Source organism: Trachymyrmex septentrionalis, unplaced genomic scaffold (assembly GCF_001594115.1).
Source record: "Trachymyrmex septentrionalis isolate Tsep2-gDNA-1 unplaced genomic scaffold, Tsep1.0 scaffold313, whole genome shotgun sequence".
Taxonomy (NCBI): Eukaryota; Metazoa; Arthropoda; class Insecta; order Hymenoptera; family Formicidae; genus Trachymyrmex; species Trachymyrmex septentrionalis.
Window position 1 is genome coordinate 59,969 of NW_017305478.1, and position 22,379 is coordinate 82,347.

General features: G+C 30.3%; 4 protein-coding genes across 6 annotated transcripts in view; 2 read left to right on the forward strand and 2 right to left on the reverse strand.

The window, feature by feature from the left end:
* Window positions 1–1,654, reverse strand: part of LOC108749802 (facilitated trehalose transporter Tret1-like) — a 4,068-nt gene extending 2,414 nt beyond the window's left edge. Inside the window, exons 1-2 of the mRNA XM_018488775.1 lie at window positions 1,437–1,654; window positions 609–684 (exon numbers count right to left, since the gene is read on the reverse strand). Of these exons, the coding sequence (XP_018344277.1) occupies window positions 609–660 (52 nt within the window). The 5' untranslated portion in view covers window positions 661–684; window positions 1,437–1,654. The remainder of the gene's footprint in view (window positions 1–608; window positions 685–1,436) is intronic.
* A 7,052-nt stretch (window positions 1,655–8,706) lies between these two features.
* On the forward strand, window positions 8,707–12,237 carry LOC108749803 (tetraspanin-13). 2 transcript variants are annotated; one of them, XM_018488777.1, is made up of 7 exons: window positions 8,707–9,045; window positions 10,193–10,360; window positions 10,651–10,749; window positions 10,821–10,931; window positions 11,002–11,127; window positions 11,329–11,456; window positions 11,675–11,756. In XM_018488777.1, exons 1-6 carry the CDS (start codon window positions 8,986–8,988, stop codon window positions 11,401–11,403), a joined length of 639 nt encoding a protein of 212 aa, XP_018344279.1. In that variant the 5' UTR covers window positions 8,707–8,985; the 3' UTR covers window positions 11,404–11,456; window positions 11,675–11,756. The 2 variants fall into 2 exon arrangements, with proteins under 2 accessions (XP_018344279.1, XP_018344278.1); XM_018488776.1 differs by lacking the exon at window positions 11,329–11,456 and having other exon boundaries at window positions 11,675–12,237.
* A 3,643-nt stretch (window positions 12,238–15,880) lies between these two features.
* On the forward strand, window positions 15,881–20,161 carry LOC108749798 (cyclin-dependent kinase 2-like). The gene is made up of 5 exons (XM_018488768.1): window positions 15,881–16,287; window positions 18,727–18,922; window positions 19,012–19,284; window positions 19,372–19,575; window positions 19,651–20,161. The coding sequence occupies exons 1-5, from the start codon at window positions 16,172–16,174 to the stop codon at window positions 19,759–19,761; spliced, it is 900 nt and encodes a 299-aa protein (XP_018344270.1). The 5' UTR covers window positions 15,881–16,171; the 3' UTR covers window positions 19,762–20,161.
* Window positions 20,162–20,709: 548 nt separating this feature from the next.
* On the reverse strand, window positions 20,710–21,898 carry LOC108749800 (proteoglycan 4-like). Of its 2 annotated transcripts, none has more exons than XM_018488773.1 (2): window positions 21,536–21,898; window positions 20,710–21,359 (listed from the first exon to the last, which is right to left on the reverse strand). In XM_018488773.1, exon 2 carries the CDS (start codon window positions 21,186–21,188, stop codon window positions 20,799–20,801), a length of 390 nt encoding a protein of 129 aa, XP_018344275.1. In that variant the 5' UTR covers window positions 21,189–21,359; window positions 21,536–21,898; the 3' UTR covers window positions 20,710–20,798. The 2 variants fall into 2 exon arrangements, with proteins under 2 accessions (XP_018344275.1, XP_018344274.1); XM_018488772.1 differs by having other exon boundaries at window positions 20,710–21,377.
* Window positions 21,899–22,379: the final 481 nt, after the last annotated feature.

The following is a 22,379-nucleotide window of genomic DNA, read 5'->3' on the forward strand; positions in this document are numbered from 1 at the left end:
GTGTAAACATTTTCTCTAAAATTAAAAATAAATAAAAGTTTAGAAGATAATCGTTAAAAATGAGACAATTTATATATAGATATAGTATATAGATACACTCTATAGAAATGGAAGAGAGATTAATTATATAATCTTTTCTTAAACAATGTAAATCAATCGCAATAAGTTATCATTTAGAAAATGTAGGATAAGCATGAGTTGTGTGAGAAAATTATATCATATTATACAAAATTATAATAAAAGCAGTATTTGTAATATAAATTCTAGTTTCATCCATACTTCTTGTGCTTTGGACTTTGAATACTTTTAATTCTGGAATTTTCAAAATCAATAGTTATAATTTCAACACTGAATCAACGCGATGATCACACAATTATTATCTGTACCGACAAAATAAAAATAACATTTATATTCTCTCTTGACAATTTTTCTAAATTTAATTTAAATTAATTATATAAATCTTTATTAATAATCTTTATTAAACTTTAAAGTTTCAAATTATTAATTTTCTTGGATCAATTGCTTGCTCAATTTGGGAACTTATGTCTGGGAAATTAGCATGAGAGTTAAAAAAATTAATAATTTGAAAATAGTTCATATTTGTTTACCTGTAATCGCTGCTAAATATTGAGACCACCGTTTAACACGGGACTGCTCCATCTTTTATTTCTTCTTATCAAAGGACTAAAGAAAAAACCAGAATTTCTTCATTATTAAGAAAGTGCAGACACGATTATATTAAAATTAAATATATACGATATTATAAAAAATATACTCTTTCCTTGTAAGAATATATATTATATATTATATTATTTTATACAAAGAATGTAGAAAAACTTAATATGCATAATTTAATAAAAACTTCAAAAAAATAACTCTAATGACCTCACACTCGTTTTTACATTATAAATCGTAACTCGTAATTCTCTTCGCGACTCTTTCTATCAATGGTTCACGACTTTCTAAATCTCTTTGTCCTAATCGAAATACTAATACGCGTCACGTAGCTCCTTCAGTTAGTTGACAAAAAAATTGATACGGCTAAATAAAACATAAACCAATATGAATTCTCTCTCAGTTATTAAAAGAATTCTCGGTATATATCGCGCCATTTGAGAGAAAGTACTCACACGTCACCCATCTCACAAAAATTTAGAACAAAGTGGATCAATTATTTATCAATACCCATGCAGCACAAAATTGTAGTAACATTGCAATATTGCTGCAACGTTGAAATGTTACTGCAATATGACTGAAACATTGCAATGTTACTGTAAATATCGTTAGAATAATCTATATAGGTATTAGTACTATAATTTACTATTTAATTAAAATATGCTTCGCAATATGATATCAATTTTATAAATCGAAAGCTTAGTTCAATTTTATCCCTGTTTCTAAAAGTTTTATTAAATTTTAATCGATATTATGCTTACAGAGATAACGATGAAACACTCTAATGCTACCAGGAAGGACGACGAATCTCCACGCCTAACGACACTCGGATTTTAATGCATTTCAGATGGAATAAGAACGCATTCATAGTGGCGTAGATTATATATGTTCTTTATCAGTATTTTCTTATCAGCGATTCGTCAAATCGTCGCTCTTGCCAGTCGCCCCACTTGAGAATGTTTGCTCATTACTAGTTAGTTCGGACGAAGGACAGGTAAAATAAACATCGAATTACAAATAAAGATAAAAAATGGTCATACAAGCCAAAAACAGGATCGGGAAACTTTATTTATCTCAAATAGATGAATAAAAAATGAATAAAAGATAGAATAAAGAATAATTAATTATTGATTATATTATGTTTCAACTTGTTAACTATGTTAAGTTTTTTTTGGCACATCAATCTTAGAAAGAAAAGTCAAAAAACAAATATGAACAAATTAATAATAATATAAGTTAGATAACTTAAAGAGTGAGAAAACAAAGCATAATATGGTGACAATACATAAAATAACAATTACGATATAATTTAAAATAAAAATAGACTAAAGAAATGAAGAGGCTACGATGAAAGTTAGAAACAATGTCAATTATATAAAATAAATGTGTACAAACTTTTAATTTGATCAATATAATCAAAAATAACAAAAACAATATAATGTAATATAATAAAAAATAATAAAAATTTATTAACTGATAAAATAAAAATTCAACTTTATTCCTTATTAGGTGGCGAGAAGATATTAGGTCCAAATTGTAATCCATTATCGTCGTTAGAAATGAATTAAAAGTATGTTAAAAATATATTAAAAGTAAAATTGAATAAAAAAGTATTTTCAATACAAGCAAAATAGTCCAGAATATTTAAGACAAATATTTATTAATATTCATTTTTTAAAACGTTATAGATATTTCATATATATTTTATATGAAGCTTTATTTAAAATATTATTTAAATATAGACTAAATATTTTATGTAATATTTATGATAAATATAAATAAATATTATATATATTTATAAATATTTTGTATATATTTCATAAATATGTGCTATCTGGGAAGTTTGTGAGCCTCCGTGATTGTTAGTACGTAAATTATATGTTTACGCGATATAATATAATCATAATTGAGATGTAGATACCAAATGAAGTTAAAGTAAACGCAAATGTTTTAATTTTTTATTTGAGTCCTCTTCAATGCGGAAGTAAAGTGCAAATTGCAATGAAAGCACAACAAAAAATTGGCTATAAATACTTTCCCCTGTAATCGTAACAAATTTCTTTAAAATTATAATTGTCTTGAACTTTTCATATATTTTTTTATTACAGATTATTTATATTTTTATTTTTTAAACCTTACACATTTTGATGATATAATTTTTGTTTGACGTTGTTTTTTATTTCTGAGAGTGGACCCCAACTTGGACCTAACATATTCTTGATTTCTAATGAGGAATAAGTTACATTCTTTATTTTTTTCTGCTAATATTTGTTACTTATTATTTACTTTATAGTATATATATAGACCAGATGGGGCGCATATACATTTTTATTTTATATAATTAACATTTTTTTACTTTAATTGTAGCTCCTTATAGATATATTTTTAAAATTTTATTTTATTTTTACTTGTTTATTTTTATTCTTATTTTAATTTAATATTTTTACTTGTCATTATATTATGCGCTATGTTCTAATTTATATTATTATTAATTTTTTTACGATTATTTATTTGCTTTCTTTGATAATTGTAACATTAATGTGCTAGAGAAGATTTAATATAGTCGAAACATCTACAATATAATTGTTCTTTAGTGTTTATTTTTTATTCATTTATTTTAGAATAAGTATGAAGTCATCACTTATTTCAACTCGTATCTTCAATTATTTTTATTTTTATTTTTATTTTTATTTATCGAAATTGATTTATTTATTAGTTTAAATACTATCTTTTTGTGTACACGTATCATTTATAAACAATTGCGCGTACTTATTCAAGTTAGTGATAAAGATCTTAAGGTTAACCTAATTAACATGAAGACGTAATAAAAGCAAGATATAATTCTTCGAATTGCACAATGTACGTTTTGAAGAGGCAATATTGAATATCTTGGGTTATTGTATCGCTGTGTACTCGGGACGAAATAATATTGTCTTTTGATTATCTATTTCCTTATATACGATAAGTTAATAGAATTAACATAATGAATAATATAATAGTAGCATTGTACAAATTATTTTATATTCTATGCTATATTCTATGCTGTCATACAATTTTCAAAGAATAAAAAAAACATTAGCACTACGTTCGCCATTTTGTTGGATTTATATCTGACATTTAAATGTCATTTCAATTAATTTAAACATCACAATGTTTATACCAAGAAGACTAAATATATTGCAGCATTCTATATATATTATTTAATTATTCTGTATTAAGCAAGATTGAATGGGATTTCAGTTAAAAATCTATAAAAATGCGATTATTGCGTATTTGTTTCCAACTATGTAAATAATAGGATTAATGTCTTATATTAATTAAAAGGGAAAATCCTATAGATGTACATAGTGTTATTTATAAATAATGCCTTTTTGTTGCTGCTGATTAACGGCAGTAACAAATGTGCAATAACATTACAAGCTTATTGGTATAAGTAATTAATCATTTTACAGCGTCGCAGCTGTGATATAATAGTCTCCCTTGGAAACGACGAGCTCTCTGGGACCGTCGTGAATAATGAACGATGACAGTGGACAACAACGAGAGCATAAAAAAGCACATCATTATTTTTTGTAATTCACATTTTTTTAAATCTTTGTTTATATTTTACTCGTGCAAAGAGGAGATAAATCCTTCCCAGATAAGTGCTGTAAATTATAATGAGTACGCTATTTTGTATTATTGAATTGATAAAATAACACATACAATCGTTTTTTTTAGTTCATCAAATATTTCAGATAACACGTAAGTTTAAAAGATATTACAGAAATTCTTTTCTACATGATAAGTCTTTCTCTTATAACAATGACTTCGATATATCAGTTATGTCTTTTGAAATTCTAATCTCTTTGTTTGAGTATCTTTTTTATACTTCTTCTTATCTTCTTCTTCCTAAATGATCCATTTCATGATTCATATTAAATGCAGTCATCGTATATACAGAAAAATAATAAAATATTTGTAGAAATTAGCAATGCATTTTTGCAAGAATGATTATTGTTTGTAAACTCTTCTCTAAGAAATCTTTTCTCGGCCACTTTTAAATCAGACGTACAAGGTAATCGTTATCACATTTTGAAACATTGATAATTTCTCGTGCAAATATGCGCTTACGTATCCGTATGTAAACGTGATGTATTGCAACTACTTTTACGAAAATGCGCAGACACATCTTATCGGCTATAATTAGCTTACGGAAAATACATCGTGTTTTCGCAATGTGTATAGGCATTGTTACAGAGACAACGTCTTAGAAATGTTTGACAACATTCTGGAATTTGCCACGATGCAAAATAATCTTTAAACAGAAAAATTAAATTATATTTTGAAAAACAGATTTGCAGAGAAAGAAATTAATAAACTGTCAAATAACACATGAAAATGATAATATAAAAGAAGATAAATTGTTATTTTAAAACGTAATATATTTATAATCTAAACGTAATATATTTATATTATTTACATATATTTATTTTTATAAAAATGGGATTCTTTAGTTATGGACAATAATTTATTTTCAATGATATTATAATGTTGTTATTAGACAAAATATTAGATTGTGTTTATCTTCAAAATACTAATTGACCATAACTTGAACGAGTTTCGGAACAACTGATAAATAATGAAAGAATTATTTATCAATAATTAAATAGTTAACGATTACAATTTTGTGTGAATTTAAAATTTGACATAACATCTAAATATCAAAACAATAATGCCATTGTTTATGTGTATGTGTTAGTCTTTAATTTGAATAAGATGAAAAATTGAATATTTGGAATCGTATATGACTGCGAAAAATGTCGCAGTCATATAGTAGAAAACTGCAGTAAATACAGACATCAGTATGTCTTATCTGGGCCAAATGTTCACGTTTAATCCACGTGAGTTGCGAAGTGACATATTTATGAATACGATGTCAGTGTTCATCACCTGAACGAAATAAATGCGAATATTTTATCACAAGTCTATATCTCCATGATAAAATACAAAACAAGCCAAGAATACGCTTCTTTCCTTGCTTTTCTTATATTTTTTCTCGGTGAAGAAATAAGTAGTGAAGAAACAATGAATGTCAACGACTGATAAAGATCAATAATACGCTATATAGTAACTCCGTCCAAAAGAATGCGTTAACTTTTTCGATAAAACGATACAAACTCAGTCATTGAAGAGAAATTACGATTTACTGATCATTATCAATAGATTACAATTCGCTCATCATTATTTTATTATTCAAATTTGTATTAGATCAAATTTGTTCACCTTAACGAATGTCCACATCTCAATCTCATTACATGGATTATATTAATCAGCTCATTATGATAAATAAACATATTTATGCTAACAAAAATAAAAATTGGAGAGTAAGTTAAATGTAAGGGTGTAACTATAACAAAAGCGTAAACGAAGCTTTTAAAGGGTGAAAATGAAACAACGAAATGTAAAAGAAGTATAAACATTTATTTTAAGCTCGTATTAGATTACGAGTTGACGATTACGACTAACGGTTGCCTAGTTCTATTTTAATCAATCACGATAACAAATCCTTCGTGGTTGGCTGAAATAGAACTATACAACTGTCAATCGTATTGTCAACTTGGCTGATGGTCAACGAGCTTTACATTTTGTTATTTCAATATTTTGCTTCCTTTACGCTTCTGTTACTCCTCCTACAGTATAGATTATTTTAACAATATTGCAGCAATATCGCAATATTCTAGAAATATTATAGTAACTTCCTATATACAGTACAAATCTTGGCAAAAACATTTAGAAAGAATATCCTGATATAAATAAGGATAATTTTATATCCTTATATAAATTTATATAAGGATGTTCTCAGGACGTTTTTCAGGTGTGTTATACATATACCCAGACAGCACACACAATATTAACAAAATATTTACAAAATATTCGTAAAATTTATTATTTAACATTTTGTAAATATTTTTGTGATATTAAATTGGACAGATAATAAATATTTATTATAAATATTATAAAGTATTTATCATACGTAATGTAATAAATATTATGAAAATATTTAATAAGACAGTGTAATCCAAGTAAAAAATATTTACTGAAAATATTTATTTATACTTATCATAGATATTATATGAATAAGATTAAATTCAAAGGCTCAATTAAATTACAAATAATATAGAAATAAAAAAGAACTATGAACCACGCAAGTCTATCTCATCTTTGTCTATTGCTTAAAATTTTAATCAAATATAAAAGTAAATAAACACAAAAATGTTAATTTTAACATAATTCGAAAAATCTACCATATGTCTCTTTAAGTTAAAATTACCATTTTATTTTTTACAGTGTACAAATAAGATATATAAAGCATATTATGTGCGTTACATCTTATTTGTATCCATTATACAGTACGTTTAACCTCTATTTTTAATTTTTTTTATTTCTCTAATATTTAATATTTATATCTATTTCTAATATTCCTTTTATTGTGCGTAGATCCTTACACTCGGATTTTTATTTTCGCTCAGGAAAAAGTGAAAGGATCATTTCCATGTGTTGTTGGATCGCAAATCTCAATCCAATCATGATGTAATCTTCTTACATTAAGAATCAAATGATTTGATTTACGATAAAAATCGCAATCAATTCTTGAATTCTTCCAGGCTAAGGTTACCATATCCAAAATCACAAGAAAGGGTACGTTATATATATTTTTAAAAAGAGATGATGATCCGGGGGGCAATAGAAGGGTACAATTTTTATGTTGAATGTATTATAGGTATAAAATAAAATAAAGTTTCTAGATCATAATTTTTTTATAAACATAAAATCTTAAGTAATGATCAGAAGTTTATGACCTCAAAAAAAAAACAATACATGTACTTTTTAAAGATATATTACACATATTTTCAAATTAATAAAAAAGTTATGAAAAAATTACAAATTATTCTAAATCGTATTTAAAAGTAATACAAAAAATTTAGCGACGGTTTACTATCTAGATTAAAAATTATTTCAATAAATAGTATTTTTTTCTGTGTTCTATATAGAAATGCATGGAAATGTATTATAAAATAATGACATAAATCTCAATTACATCGCCATCAAAGAGTAATTAATCTGTAAATAAACAAAATATTTATTTCTTCTAAATCTTTATAACTAATTTATAAATTGCAACAAAACTTATTATTTTTTAAATACTTAAATACTTATTTATACACAAAAATTGAAATTTTTATCATTGTTTTTTCAATTTATGATTTATGACAGTGAAAATAATAATAAAGTAAATAAAAACGCATTAAAAAAAATAAAAATTTTATAAATATAACTTTTATATGTACATAGTTTATTTAAAATATAAATATTAACATATTTGTAAAAGTAGGCAACGATGAGAACTGTTACTCTTTTATATTCTGTAATAACGATTTGGCAATAATGCAGCAATTTTTTACGTCAGTAACGATAACTTATAAACGCTAAGATTAAGAAAATCATTTTTAAAAAGTAACTTACCACCATTATTTATTAAAAAAAGTAATTCATTATTTGTAATGCATCGCTTCATTATTTTCGATCGTTATTTTAACTCGTTGCAAATAATGAGTTACTCCCCGGTAAAATATTTTTTATGTATGAATATGTATAAATATGTATAAACATACATAAACACGCATAAATATTCATAAACATGTATAATTATATATGAAATATATCCATACATGTTCATACATCCTTTTTTTCTTTTGTAAAATTATTTTTTAGTGTAAAAGAAATAACAATAGTAATGTGAAAACATTAAAAATAATTAAAAAGGTAATTTTCGTATTATTTGTTTCAGAAAAAAATTAAGAAAGATTTGAAGAAATCCAACCTATCAAAAATCGTTGTTATAAAAAGTAACGATAAAAGTAACATTACTGAAGTACTTTCCATCCCTGAAAATAGATACAATACATTTTTAAAAACGTACGACTGGTAGCTCTATTTCGGGCGTCTCGTCGACGTTCGTGTTTCGCGCGTGACACTCGCAATCTATCGAGCGCGTCGACCGCCGCCATCGCGCTGATTCGGGCAGTCGCGAGTCGTCTGCCGTGGCGTCGGGCTCGGGGTCTTGTTAGGTTCTAAAAATTTGTGCGTACACGCGGAAAGAAGTCCCACGCGGTCGCGATTGTCCCTCGTAGTTATCTCTCACGCGAATCCGAGTTGCGTAATCCGTTAATTTCCGGTCGTCTCGCGCCGCGAATCGCCGCAGGCCGACGTGCGGATCTGCCGAGGATCTGACAGCAGCGGAGCGACGACGGACGGGCGCAGTCGAAGATGTGCGGCGGTTTTACGTGCTCGAAAAATGCGCTGACGGCACTCAACATCCTTTACATCGTGAGTAGACACCCTCGCAGACACGATTTCTTTAGCAGCTCTCTCTCTCTCTCTCTCTCTCTCTCGCTGTCCGTCTCGCTCACGCAAATTTCTTTATCGGAGCGAGACTTTATCAATCGGCGCTTCCCTCTCTTGCTCCCGTCGACCGTCGCGCGCTTCGCCATCTCGCTCCGCCGTGATATGTTTACGGGAGCGAGGCTCACTCGGAATTATCCATGCGTTGCATAATTATGCCAATCAATTTCGCTATACTGAGACATGTTTGGGAAGACTTCCCCTCACCTTCCTCTCCTCTTGTCTTTTCAAGTTTTCACTGGGACTATAACGCATACGCGAGAGAGGAGATCGACTATTGGCCCGTTTCCACCAAAGTGGATTAACTTTAATCTCCTGCTTTAATTTACTCTTCTTCTTTTTCTAATTCTTAAAACTAGGAAAAGATGAAGATTAAGTTGAATCGAGATTAAAGTTAATCTACAGTTGGTAGAAACGAGCATATGGCTCATTTCCTGCTGATGCACGTTTCTACCAACGTAGATTAATTTTAATCTTGGCTCAATTTACTCGTTTTTCTTTTTCTAATTCTTAGGACTAGAAAGGGATGAAGAGTTAATTGAACCGAGATTAAAATTAAACTACATTGGTAGAAACGGGCATAAGTAGATTTATTTTAATCTCGGGTTAATTTACTCTTTACATTTTTCTAATTCTTAGAACTGGAAGAAGATAAAAAGGAAGTTAAACAAAGATTAAAATTCAATCAACATTTATCGAAACGAACATATGTCCATTTTTAGTTCTTAATACGGTAAAAAGATGATGAGTTAGTTGAATTGAAATTAAAATTAAACTACATTGGTAGAAACAGACATTTATTAGATAATTGCGTTAAAAATTATCAATTTTGCTGCGCTTATGGAACCGCTGATTCCTCTTATTGAATATTTTATTCCTCTTTACCTTTATGTGTGTAAAGATGATTACTTGCTGCAAACAAGATCTGTAATCTGATAATTGGTATTTGGATTATACGCAAATCTAATCTGTCAGCTTCGGATCACCTAGCATCTGTCATAAACAGAAAGTTAATTTTATTTTAGGAGATGCAATGGATGTTTTATATTTTAATTATTATTTCTTCTTGCAGGTTGTTGCCTTTATATTAATAGGAGTCGCTGTATATGGAAGGGCATCCGCCTTAGTTACGAATCTCCCTATTATAGGTGGTATTTTAGCATGTGGAGTGATCCTGTTTCTTATTTCTATACTAGGCCTGATCGGTGCCGTTAAACACCATCAGGTTTTATTGTTCTTTGTATCCTTTTCTAGCTTTTATGATAGCAGTTTTGGTATTAAGTTCGTGAACGAGGATCAGAATTCTGATTTTATTTACTATTGTGATTATCATAAATTTGGTTCGTGAAAAGAACATTTATTCATTGTCAGCATTTTTTTCTCTTGGATATTGAAATTTTTTATCGTTATGTTTGCGTTATTATTATTGTCGTTAATAATGTCTAATATGTTTTGTTCTTTATAAATGTCTCATATCAAATGATTTTCGATACAAAAATGGATGTATGCTTCCTTAATTGCATTTTATAGTACATGCTTATCTTATTCCTTTTGTTCCTGATTCAATTCAGCATTGCCTGCGCTTGCCTTGCTGTAAACACTAAACAGCAAGAACAACTTGCAGAACAGGTAAATATTTTTAGAAAGTATTGTAATTATATGTTATTTGTAGAATGGATAAGCTTAATAATTGTGTTTAGGGCTGGAGACGCGTTGGACCTGACTTAAGGGCAAAAGTTCAAACTACCTTTAACTGTTGTGGATTTAATAGCACTACTGATGAGTCAGGTGGATCGTGCGATGAAGTCAATGTAAGTTGCAATAAAAGTGAGACATCCGCATGATAATATAATGATATTAAATAATTAGAATCTTTTACAGAAAATTTGTTGTCAATCCATGGATCCTTGTACACCATGTCCACCGTGTATGCATAAATTGCAATCTACCATTGACTATGCATTCAAATTATGTGGCAGTATAGGATTATTCTTTAGCTTTACGGAGGTAAGATTCCGCAAATAACATCACGGCATTAATCATGTACATATTGCACAATTGTACGAAATTAAATGTTGCACAGAATACGATTTATTTAGTATTTAAGAATTTTGTCTAATTAAAAGTGCACTATATTCATATTGCGGTCACCGTTTACAATAAAGGTACATTCATTTTGTTAATGCTAACATGTGCGCCCGATTACAGTTTGTTGGTGTATGGTTGACCGTGAGATACAGGAACCAGAAAGATCCACGAGCTAATCCTAGTGCTTTCCTCTAGTCTAACACCATCGCCATGTCCTCTGTCACTTCATATGATCCTCCTAACAGATGGTGGGTGGCTTCATATATTGGTTGTGGTCTTTTGATCTTTTTTTTTTCAGCATTATTGATTCAGATATTCATTCGCTAATGTCATTCATAAAAACATGTAAATTATGTGCAGCATATAGCATGCAACAATTTACACGATAGCAATATCTATAACTTTTGAATTTTTCCTCATGGTTCTTCGATTTTCTCCGGACTTTATGAATTCAAAACATTTTCAGGTGATTGCAGCTTTCTTGGCAAGACGTTACCGTAATCAATTAGATCCACAGGAAAAAGCAGCAAGAGCCATTTTTCCACAGCATAATTATTTATATTAATTCGATGAATACTCAGAAGATATTAATAATTTTTCTTTTTACTGGTATTATACGTACGATACTTTTATTGACATGAAGAGGACAAACATCTGAAATTATTTTTATTTTTTGATTGCCCGGATGTTACACAGCATATTTTCCAAGGGCTACGATGCAATATTTTTCTTTTAATGTTTCAATTCTTTTAATTATATGTAATGTAATGCTCAATAGAGACAAAGTTAATATATTTTTAACTGGGCAATCTTAGGTTTTAGAATGAGTTAGATAAATAACTGAAATGTGTGCTCTAGTCATATACTTAGAACACTCATAACAAGCCTCAATGCGCCTTGTAGTCTAGTGACAGAAAAGTTCACGTAAGTATAAATTTCTATTAAATTTCATTGCATTATTTTCTTCAACAATACGATGATAATGAAAGTTGGCGATGAAAATCTAGTACATTGTTATAATATTTAGTTCCACAATTCGAATAACATTCTAAAAAATATGGAATGGCATAAAAAATGATATAAAGTATGAAACATACATGCTAATTTTTTTAATATTTTTTCATAAGAGAATGTAATTTGTCATGATAAAAGCATAGATAACATTCACGATCTTATCAATCATATTTTTCTCCTATATCTATGTATGCAAATCATATATATATATATATATACACATATGTGTGTGTGTGTGTGTGTGTGTAATTATATTTAATAGTATCCAGAAATTTATATCTTCCCGAGTAAAAATTTTGTCATATCATCTTTGAGTAATTTTAGATAACTTTATATATTTTATGTCTGCGAAGAGATTGTTTTTTTATATTTTAAAATATTGTACAACGTTATGATATATCTTCTGTTATATTAAGAAATTGTAATCAAAATAACCCGAAGAAATTGTAATGTACCTTTACATTAACAAATCATATCTAATTTGGATGAAACTTGATTTACTTTCGACAGCTTTCATATATTTGCTTATAATATCGTATACCTATTATATAAAACAAAAATTATATTTAAAATGTACAACCATTGAATTATTTATCCTATGGTAATGCCATCAGCGATAATATAAAATCTATCGAAAAATCTTTCAAGTTTCATCCATCAAAAATATCCAACACGAGTGCTTTGCTTGAAATTAAATTCTATGCTGATTGTGCACTCAAAGAAAACTTTACGCATAATAAGCTGAACATAAGATGTCCTAAACAGCCTGGTGGGAAGTTATTGAGGAACTTTATAATAGTCTCGCTTTCTTACATAATGCAGAGTTTTTAATGGCTCTTCGCAAGCTTTTTTAAGCTTTTGCGATTATGAGAAGAAAAAGAGGGAATAATTAAGTAAATTTGTCGAAAATTACTGAATTTATGACCGCGCGGATTTATAATGGAAATTTTTTTTCGTGAAAATGCTATTTATTGACTGATGTTTTGTGAGATAATATTCTTCCAGGTTTTTTCCGGATAATCTGCGTAATATATATATATATAAGTAAAAACTTTACGAGAAACACGTGTTGTGAATTTAAATATTGTACATCGTGCCCTACTTTAGAGATAGAGAGATATTATAGCATATTTTCTATCTAGTCCCATTGCGCGAAACGTAGATGGGACGAATTTCGCCGTTATTACGTTTTCGTGAATCTCCCTGCCCAGATAGTTGCTCATACCAATTACATTGCGTCTTCGCTTCAATAACGAATCGAAGTCATTCCATGCGTTGTCGCGTTGAAATTCTAAGAATATACAATTGATCTATGTAGAACCGAACGAAATTTATGGAATTCGTTATTGAACAATAAAATATCATAGTTTGACGTCGTGCGTTCAAAGATTTTTTTTATATTTGGAAAATACGTCGCTTTGGTGAAATATCTAATAACGTTTTAGAGTTTGCGCAACTTTACAAAGTTTTTCCAATCACGTCTCACGAATAGTAGAGAGCAACTCGCAGATATATCTTCCGATGTAGGCGTGCGAAATAAAATCACGTAAACATTCCAATTTTTATGCTCTTCTTTCCTCCGGCTTTGGTAGAAAACGTGTATGTATTTGGCGTGTGCACGGAATAGAAAGCTCGTACGAGAATATATGTATACAGTAGCATAATTCCTACACACATATTTTTACCTAAAAAAAAATACGTATTATAATCATTCTACTCGTAATTAGATTAGAATTTAAACTACTATACGTATGAGAAACTAAAATCCATCGAGAATTACGTATGGCAGTGAGTCACATAATGAAAGAATGACTTTGCTGAAGTATCTAAAAATTTAGCTGAATATCAATCTGAAAATCATTTTATTAGACTATCAAAATAATTATATGGGAGGCTCATGCTAATTATTAGACTGTCAAAATATTTTGCAACATTGCTTATTATGTTCGAGTTTTTTATATAATTATTTTTATGGTTTAACAAAATTATTTTTAAATTTTTAGATACTTCAGCAAACTGTTTTTTTTCCGTGTGCAAATATCTCTGCGTAACTGCGAGATAAAATGATGTAAGCCGCGCCCGATTATATTATCCATAATATAATCAATAATGCGTGCGTGTGGGATCTTTCGAAATCAAAATCATGCGTGTGGGAGGATTTGAATGTTTGACAATCTTAGGTGATGGAGAGAGAGAGAGAGAGAGAAATTATGTATTGTATATGTTAGAGATCATATTCGAATTATATTCGATTTATCTCCTCACACTGAATGTCCTGATTCTACAGGCCCATTCTTTGTAACCACGTTACAAATCACATTTTCTGAAGTTAAAATAAAAAAAAAACGTGTATAATTGCGCGTTGAATGGCAAAAAGTAGAAAGTGTAGAAAACTCGACTACAAGGAGCAGTCTTTGTATATATCCTCCCCAAAGAATCGTGACATCGTTTAATTCGGAGATTTGAATTGAATCTCAAGAATGCTATGTTAATTCCGATACTCGTGTATTTCAACGGACGACGAATAATCTTGAATATGTTAAGCACGAAGATTTAAAGAATTTTAGTTGTGAAATAAAGAAGCATGCTATTGCACAACGTTGAAGAAATATAAGAGAAACAATTGTAAACAACAAAGTCTCAATTGTTAGAGCTCTCGTGTAGCGCAATTGCGATATATAAATAAATAAATAAAAGTTCGGATATGTATTTATTTGATATTGAAAGAAGCATCTCTTGATACAATCGAAATCAAAAGAGACGCGGTAGCGTACATAGTCTATAAAAGATCGGCTTTTTCTAGCGTAATTTTATTAGTAATGATTATTTATATTCTATTAATTAGGACTATTGAAAGATTGTTAAAACTCTTTTTCCGAAAAGTAGATGTATAAATAGAATTATTTAAATTTTTTTTTACTTTGGCATCGCGAAGTGAAGTATTAACAAAACAAAATTTATAATATAAAATCTTAATTTTGGAATGTGTGCTGATATGGATGGATTTTCAGCCTAGTACTAATTCAAGTTTAGTACACATTTTGTTATTAAACATTTTAATAGCTTAAAATAACATTTGATAAGATTGTTTAACATTCAAGTTTATTTTTTTATAAATAATGTGCGTGCTGTCTATTTTCTAATCCTAAGTATTTTTTAAAATTAAACGTATAATTTAATTTTATACAGTTAAAAAAAAAGAGAGAAAATTTAAAGTATTTCCATTGAACTAAACATGATAAAGAAAAAGAACCTTGTATATTTTGGGGTTTCTCGCATATAACAGTAATGAATTATATACTAATCGATAGATAATTAAATAACTGTTGAATATCCGATATTTATTATTTAAAATAATATAATTTAATTACTCTTGTAATTTAGTAAATATAAAAAAAAGAGTAAACGATTCTTAAATATGTAGGTAAATTTTCAGAATAGTGTTAATGTAAAAAAAATATGATCCCAGGCTTAATTTCTTGCGAGTAATCTTTTTTAAAATTAATAGCCGCTCAATGAGGATTATTTATATTTATGTCGCAATGTGCACGCGCGAAATAAGAGAGTTTATTCATCACTATTATGTTGTCGATTATTTAACGCGGGTTGACGACCATCGATCTCGAAAACAAATTCATCGATTCGTCACTATCGATTCCTCTTTCTATCTTCTCTAAAAAATAAAAATGGCCATTCACCACTGGCGCGCACACTGCGGCCGAGTGCACTTAGTTCCACCGGTGTTGATAAACAGGCGGCAATAAAACGGCTCGCAACGATCTAATCGTATTCTCGACGTTCTGAAGTATCGACAACACTTGACAGAAACGGATCAACGACGGCGTCGACCGTGGAAAAGGTCAGGGAAGGCGCGGCGACGGCGACCCTGGCCGAGGAGCGGCGTCCCCGGGCTCACAGTGGCGACGACGAGCGCGGCAACGTTGAGGTTATGGACAACTTCGTGAAAATCGAGAAGATAGGGGAAGGAACGTACGGGGTGGTCTACAAAGCTCGGGACAAACTGACTGGGAAGCTGGTGGCACTCAAGAAAATTCGTCTAGAGACGTATGTTTGGCCTCGTAAATTTATTGGGAAATATAAACAAATCGCTTCTGTCTCTCTTACTCTCTTCCTCTCCCCCCCCCTCTCTCTCCGTCTCTCTCTCTCTCTCTTGTGAATATTATTATAATCTCCAGAATATTACTTTCTGTAAACGCGGGACAAGGTGAACCTGGATTCCAAATTCTGTTGAGAACGTTTTCGAGAGAATTCTGCAGTCAGATTTTGTATCAGGATTTTGTCTTTTGAAGACTGTTTCAAAATCTGTACATTACAGTTGATTTTGTTAAAAATTTGGCAGAATCTGTATGAAAGTAAGTAATATAAATAGGAAATTGTTCGGTTAATTATTTTTCAAAAAACTTTTTTGTGCTACTCCTTTTTTATTATTATACATATATTATGATAACATGAACAATGCAAAAGTACTTCCTCCTTCCTTTTTCTTTTATATATTTATACAATCACACAATAAATATATTAATATTATACTAACTCTTTTAATTTAACCAATTGTGCTTCTTAATCGAAAAAAAATATTTTTTAAAGAATTTTTTATTATTTATATGTAGATTTATATAACTTATTATTATTAAGCTTTTATTAATCTAGCTTGGAACGTAATTTCCATAGCTATATATTATTAATATCTACTCTTTTTCGACGCTTGATATAATACTTTTCATTAAAAATTACATTCTCTACATGTATATAATATCTGTATAAAAACACTATAGTTGAAATTTGTAAGCACAAGAATATTTGAATTATTTTTACAAGAAATTATGTTTGCCAATTTCCTTTAAAAATTTGTATGCGTTTACTATATATGTTTTCGTGACAAACTAATAATATGACAAATGAGTCATATTATTAATTCTATTTTACTTGAAGGTAGAAATTATAAGAATAATTTAGCGTGATATTAATTTTTTAACGGTGTATTCTTATAAATTTAATAGCATCTCATACGAATGTTTAATTAAGATGCGCACTGTCGATTTAATCACGATTTTACAAAATTAATTTGGAATTTTAATTCGGCTATTATCTATGTATGTTAAAAATGATCAATTTGCAGAACTGCAATATCAGCTGGGCTTTTGCTTGTGCACACTGCTAACACACTGCTAACAATATCTGCATATTGGGGTCAGCTGAATCTGCGGGGGCCACGTTACACTAATTTTCGTAGCACCACATTATTCAGCTTGTCCCATTATGCCATGCTCGCCTGGTTTTTAATTTGGTATTTTTTTTAATACACTGTAATTATTAATTTAAGATATGTTCAGTTAGGATTATTTTTGGGATAAAAAACTTTGTGTATGTATATTGTATATACATATATCTTCTGTAATTATAACATTTTCATTGAAGGTAACATTTGTCTTTGGGTATACAGAAATTAATGGAATTGCTCTTTTATATTATATTATATTATTATTAGGTGTAGTAAAAAGTCATCACGTATTTTTTAGCTCAAAGTTGTATATACAATATCTTCGTCAATAATGAATGAAATTCAAATTTAAAAAAAGGATTTTAAAGCTTGAAATCTCTACTTTTAAAAGCTTATCACATTTTTTAAGTTTATATGAGTTTGATAATTTTTACATACCAAAAACTACGAGCTGAAAAAGACGAAAAATTTTCTTCTCACTTTGTGGATTTGTAACGTGTCCAAAACGAATTTGAGAAAATTTTCGATTACCTATCGTGAAAGCTTGATACTTTCCCTACAAAATCGTTTTTTTTTAATATTCCTACGACTTTTGATTACTGAGTTATCGCGGATTAAATAAAAGAATTATTTTGACTTTAATTGCTCATAACTCCATTAAAAATTGTCGTATCGTATAATTTAAAAAAGAGATTTTTAAAGCTGAAACTTTACTCTATCAAGATATATTTATATTGTTGGTAAGAAAGTAATTGCGGTTTTTACTGATAGATGTCTTTTAAAAATACGCGATGACTTTTTACTACACCTAATATATTTGTCTTCTCTCACCAACATGAAAAGAACGATTTTGCTAAATTATCTTAAAATTCAAGTATAGACACAGATCTAAAAATAATTTTATTGGACTATCAAAGTAATTATTTAGAAAACTCAAAGCATAAACAATGCTGCAAAAAATTTTGAATTTTTCTAGGAATTATTTTTATTGTCCTACATAATTATTAAGAAGATTAAGAGGATCTGTAACTAAATTTTTATATACTTCAGCAAAACCGTTCTTTCCATGAATGCTATTTGATGTTTTAATATATATTATGTTGTATATGTTTGTAAGATATATTTGTAAGTAAACTTTTTAAGCGGAAAGTTTTGTTAAAAAAAGGAGGGAAACTTTCTTATGAATAATGTTTCTTTAGCATATTTGTCAGATACAGTCACTTAATTTTGCTGATTAATTAAATAGTGATGCTTTAAATCAGGGAAAGAGAAGGCGTTCCATCTACCGCTATTAGGGAGATATCCTTATTAAAAGACCTCGCTCATCCAAACATCATACAGTTGTTCGATGTCGTAGACGGCGATAATCATCTGTACCTCGTATTTGAATTTCTGCAGCAGGATTTGAAAAAGCTGTTAGACTCCGTTAAAGGGGGCTTAGAACCAGCTCTCGTCAAGGTAATGCGGATCTCAGCCGCATTTCATCGCGCACGTGATGCCTGTATTCGTGCGTGGGTCTTTTAAAAACGCGGCGGTTTGTGTTACAGAGCTACCTCTGCCAATTGCTGAAGGCAATTTCCTTCTGCCATCTCCGTTGTATATTGCACAGAGACTTAAAACCGCAGAACCTATTGATAGATCGAGAGGGTCATATTAAACTGGCCGACTTCGGATTGGCCAGAATGATCGGTGTACCCGTTCGCACTTATACTCACGAGGTTGTCACACTTTGGTATCGCGCACCAGAGGTTCTACTAGGAACTAAATTGTACACCTGTGCGTTAGACATATGGAGTCTCGGTTGTATATTTGCGGAAATGGTATGTGAAGATTGCGCGAGAGTTACCTGAGTCTATTGAATATTGGAGTGAAACCGCGGTGTTTGCACAATAATACGATCTTTATAGGCAACCAGGAGAGCTCTGTTTCCCGGAGACTCCGAAATAGATCAGTTATTTAGAATATTTCGCATGCTCGGTACGCCAGACGAAACGATCTGGCCGGGGGTGTCACAGCTTCCAGACTACACATCTAGATTCCCAAGATGGGAGGCGTCTAACATAGACGACATTTTACCGACTTTTGATGACGATGCCAAAGACTTAATTTCAGTAAGGAAAAACCAGCATCTACCTTGCGAAAAAGTGCGCATTTTTGTATACACTTATATTTTTTTTTGTTTTTAGAAAATGCTGACATACGATCCTAATCAGAGGATAACGGCAAAAAGAGGATTGACTCATCCTTATTTCGCTGGGATTAAATTAGTTCCACCTCCACTGCCAAAAAAATACTAATGTAGATTTATATGACCAATTGAATTTACTGTATTTTTATAGGTTTTTACATGAAACTTAAATGCGAAATAATTTTGGATGGAGATAACTTTATACTGCGAATGTGTGTTCGATACTATCGATCTAAAAATACGATATAATTTAAATATATTTTTACTATAAATCTCACGTATATATTAATTTTTGATTTGTCGATATCATTTGTCTTTCATATCCTTTTCATCCATTTTCCATTTATTGCACAATGACGTATGGAGTTAAATTACATTTTTCAATAATTATATATTGCATATAGCTCTTTATTTAGATATAGTTTCCCAAATTGTGCGTGTGTGGTTTTAAAAGATAAATTATTAATTCATAATCAAGCCATTGAAAATGTCTTAAAAAATACCTGATTTGTAATGTCTAAACATATACTGAAAAATAATAGAATTTCGGTCATTTTTTTTTTGTGATTTAAGAATAACAAAGTAAACAATATAATCATTTGTAACATAAAATAACATCGTTAAATTATTTATATTTGAATACGTTTCCCATATCCATTAATCTTCCACATACGGAAATTATAGAATTGGAAACGTGAATTAATTGGAAAAATAGGACTTGCGGATACAAGTCCCCGTTCCATTTCTCCTCGAATTATTATTTTATTTTCGAGCCAATTCGATTGAAATTAGTTCTAAAATAAAAAAGTTTATCTTTACTTAGAATTATAGTTATTTAAAAGAAGATAACTGCTTTAGCAAGTGTAGTTTGTTCTTTTTTCCTATCATTATTTTTTCTAAGTTATTAATTAAACTTGCACTCTTATTTTTATGAAATGAACAGAATACTCCAGATCTCGTGGTTTACACACGAATGCTTAAAAATTAATTTAATAGTTTTTATTTATATGAGATTATGAATTAAGTTTTAATTAATCAAATTTATTTATTGAGAAAAGCTCAGTTTGAAATCAAATGAGAGAACCTGCGAGTCTACATTCTGTTCTAAAGTGCTAGAAAGCCTTATTTTTGATTCGATAGCTCGATCTAGTATGCCATTCGGGCGGATTGCGACGATGGATGCTCGATCAATTTCGGTAAAGTGATTTTCTGATGAGTTTCGGCAATCACTGGATTTGCTTCTTGCAATATCGGCGAAGACGTGAGCTTCGGAAGACGCAGCTCCTTGGGGGACGGAGTTTTCCTCGGTGTGCGGGGGGATACTCTACTAGGTGTACCGGGGGACGTTTTTCTAGGTGTCTCAGGGGAAGACTTATCGCTGGCGGATCTAACGCGTAAGCTGCTAGGTGGACGCGGAGAAGTTGGTGACCTTCCCGGTGAATGGCCCTTCGGCGTGCCTTTGCTATTCGTCACGTCTGGCGAGGGTGTTTTGGATGCGCGTCCGTTTGCGAGGGTTGGACCCCCCGTTTCCTGCATGAGTTGCCCTCTGGGCGTCGTGGCTTCCGGAGATCTAGCCAGTCCGCTTCTAACGGCTTGGGGTGTCACGACGGACGAGGGTGACACAACGCCACGCGTTTTGGTCGGCGTCGAGGGCGGCGGTTGAGGCTGGGGTATCTCGTTGTTCCGGATCTTTGAATTCGACTCATCCTGCACGGAAGTTCGAATCTGGAAAGAATCGCAACAGTCATTTATATATAAGTGTGCTCAACGATATAATAAGATGAGTCATAGATTTGGGTGCATCTAGTAATGTCGTCATCGATCACTTAGCGAGCTAATAACTCGATGCACCCCTTTGTTACATAATATATGTGCAAACTGACCTTGATTGGCAGGCGGTGAATGGTAGCGATGCTTTGCGGATCTTGAGTGAATTGTACGTGAGGGTGAAGTACACGCTGTGCGTATTATCCTTTTAAGTAAATGGCAATTTTCTAAATACTTCTAAGTAGATAAGGTATCGATAAGGAAGGACTGAGGAGCTATTCGTGTTTGCCGGTACCGTTCGTGCTAAACTGCAGCAGGAATCAGTTTCAGGGTCGATAATAAATCTTCGTATTGTAAATCTTGCGCGCACGAAGTAGTTCATTTTTAACTGACAGGCCTGCGAAGTCGAGTTTCTACTGCTTGAAATGATATATTTAAGTCTCATCATTCTATTTCAAATGATATTAAAAGAAATTAATTTTAACAGAACCAATTTCGAAAAAAATCTATTTACATTTATTTGTTTATTTCATTTCTTCAATAGAAGATAATTAAATATAACACCTAATTCTGAAAGTGAAAATTTCAATGATTATTCGAAAGCAAATATTTTTTATATTTACAAATAGTACAAATTTTAATTACTTTTAATTTTTTATTTTTTAAAGAATTACTCTTATAACGTTAATAAATTAGAAATTTAAGTAGATTAATATTAGACGGATTTTAGTGGACCCTAAAAAGAATATAATCAAAGAATCTTACTCCTGGATGTTACCTATCGCGTGACAACTGTTACACATATCTTTTGCTGCACGTTTTGTTTTTAGTGTTTTGTATAATAAGACTAAATAGTTATGTTCTACGTGTGTATTTTCTATAAAGATAAATAAAGATAGATTCTTATGAAGATAAAAGGAGATGCAGCCGCTTCTTTTTCAGCAAGAAAATTGGGGGGGG

Bases quoted from the DNA above. Each gene is read 5' to 3' on its own strand.
- LOC108749798 (XM_018488768.1), top strand. From the start codon at position 16,172: ATGGACAACTTCGTGAAAATCGAGAAGATAGGGGAAGGAACGTACGGG. The intron at 16,288-18,726 runs GTATGTTTGGCC...GCTTTAAATCAG, and splicing joins AAGAAAATTCGTCTAGAGAC to GGAAAGAGAAGGCGTTCCAT. The intron at 19,576-19,650 runs GTAAGGAAAAAC...TTTTGTTTTTAG, and splicing joins ATGCCAAAGACTTAATTTCA to AAAATGCTGACATACGATCC.
- LOC108749800 (XM_018488773.1), bottom strand. From the start codon at position 21,188: ATGCAGGAAACGGGGGGTCCAACCCTCGCAAACGGACGCGCATCCAAA.
- LOC108749803 (XM_018488776.1), top strand. From the start codon at position 8,986: ATGTGCGGCGGTTTTACGTGCTCGAAAAATGCGCTGACGGCACTCAAC. The intron at 10,750-10,820 runs GTAAATATTTTT...AATTGTGTTTAG, and splicing joins AAGAACAACTTGCAGAACAG to GGCTGGAGACGCGTTGGACC. The intron at 10,932-11,001 runs GTAAGTTGCAAT...AATCTTTTACAG, and splicing joins GATCGTGCGATGAAGTCAAT to AAAATTTGTTGTCAATCCAT.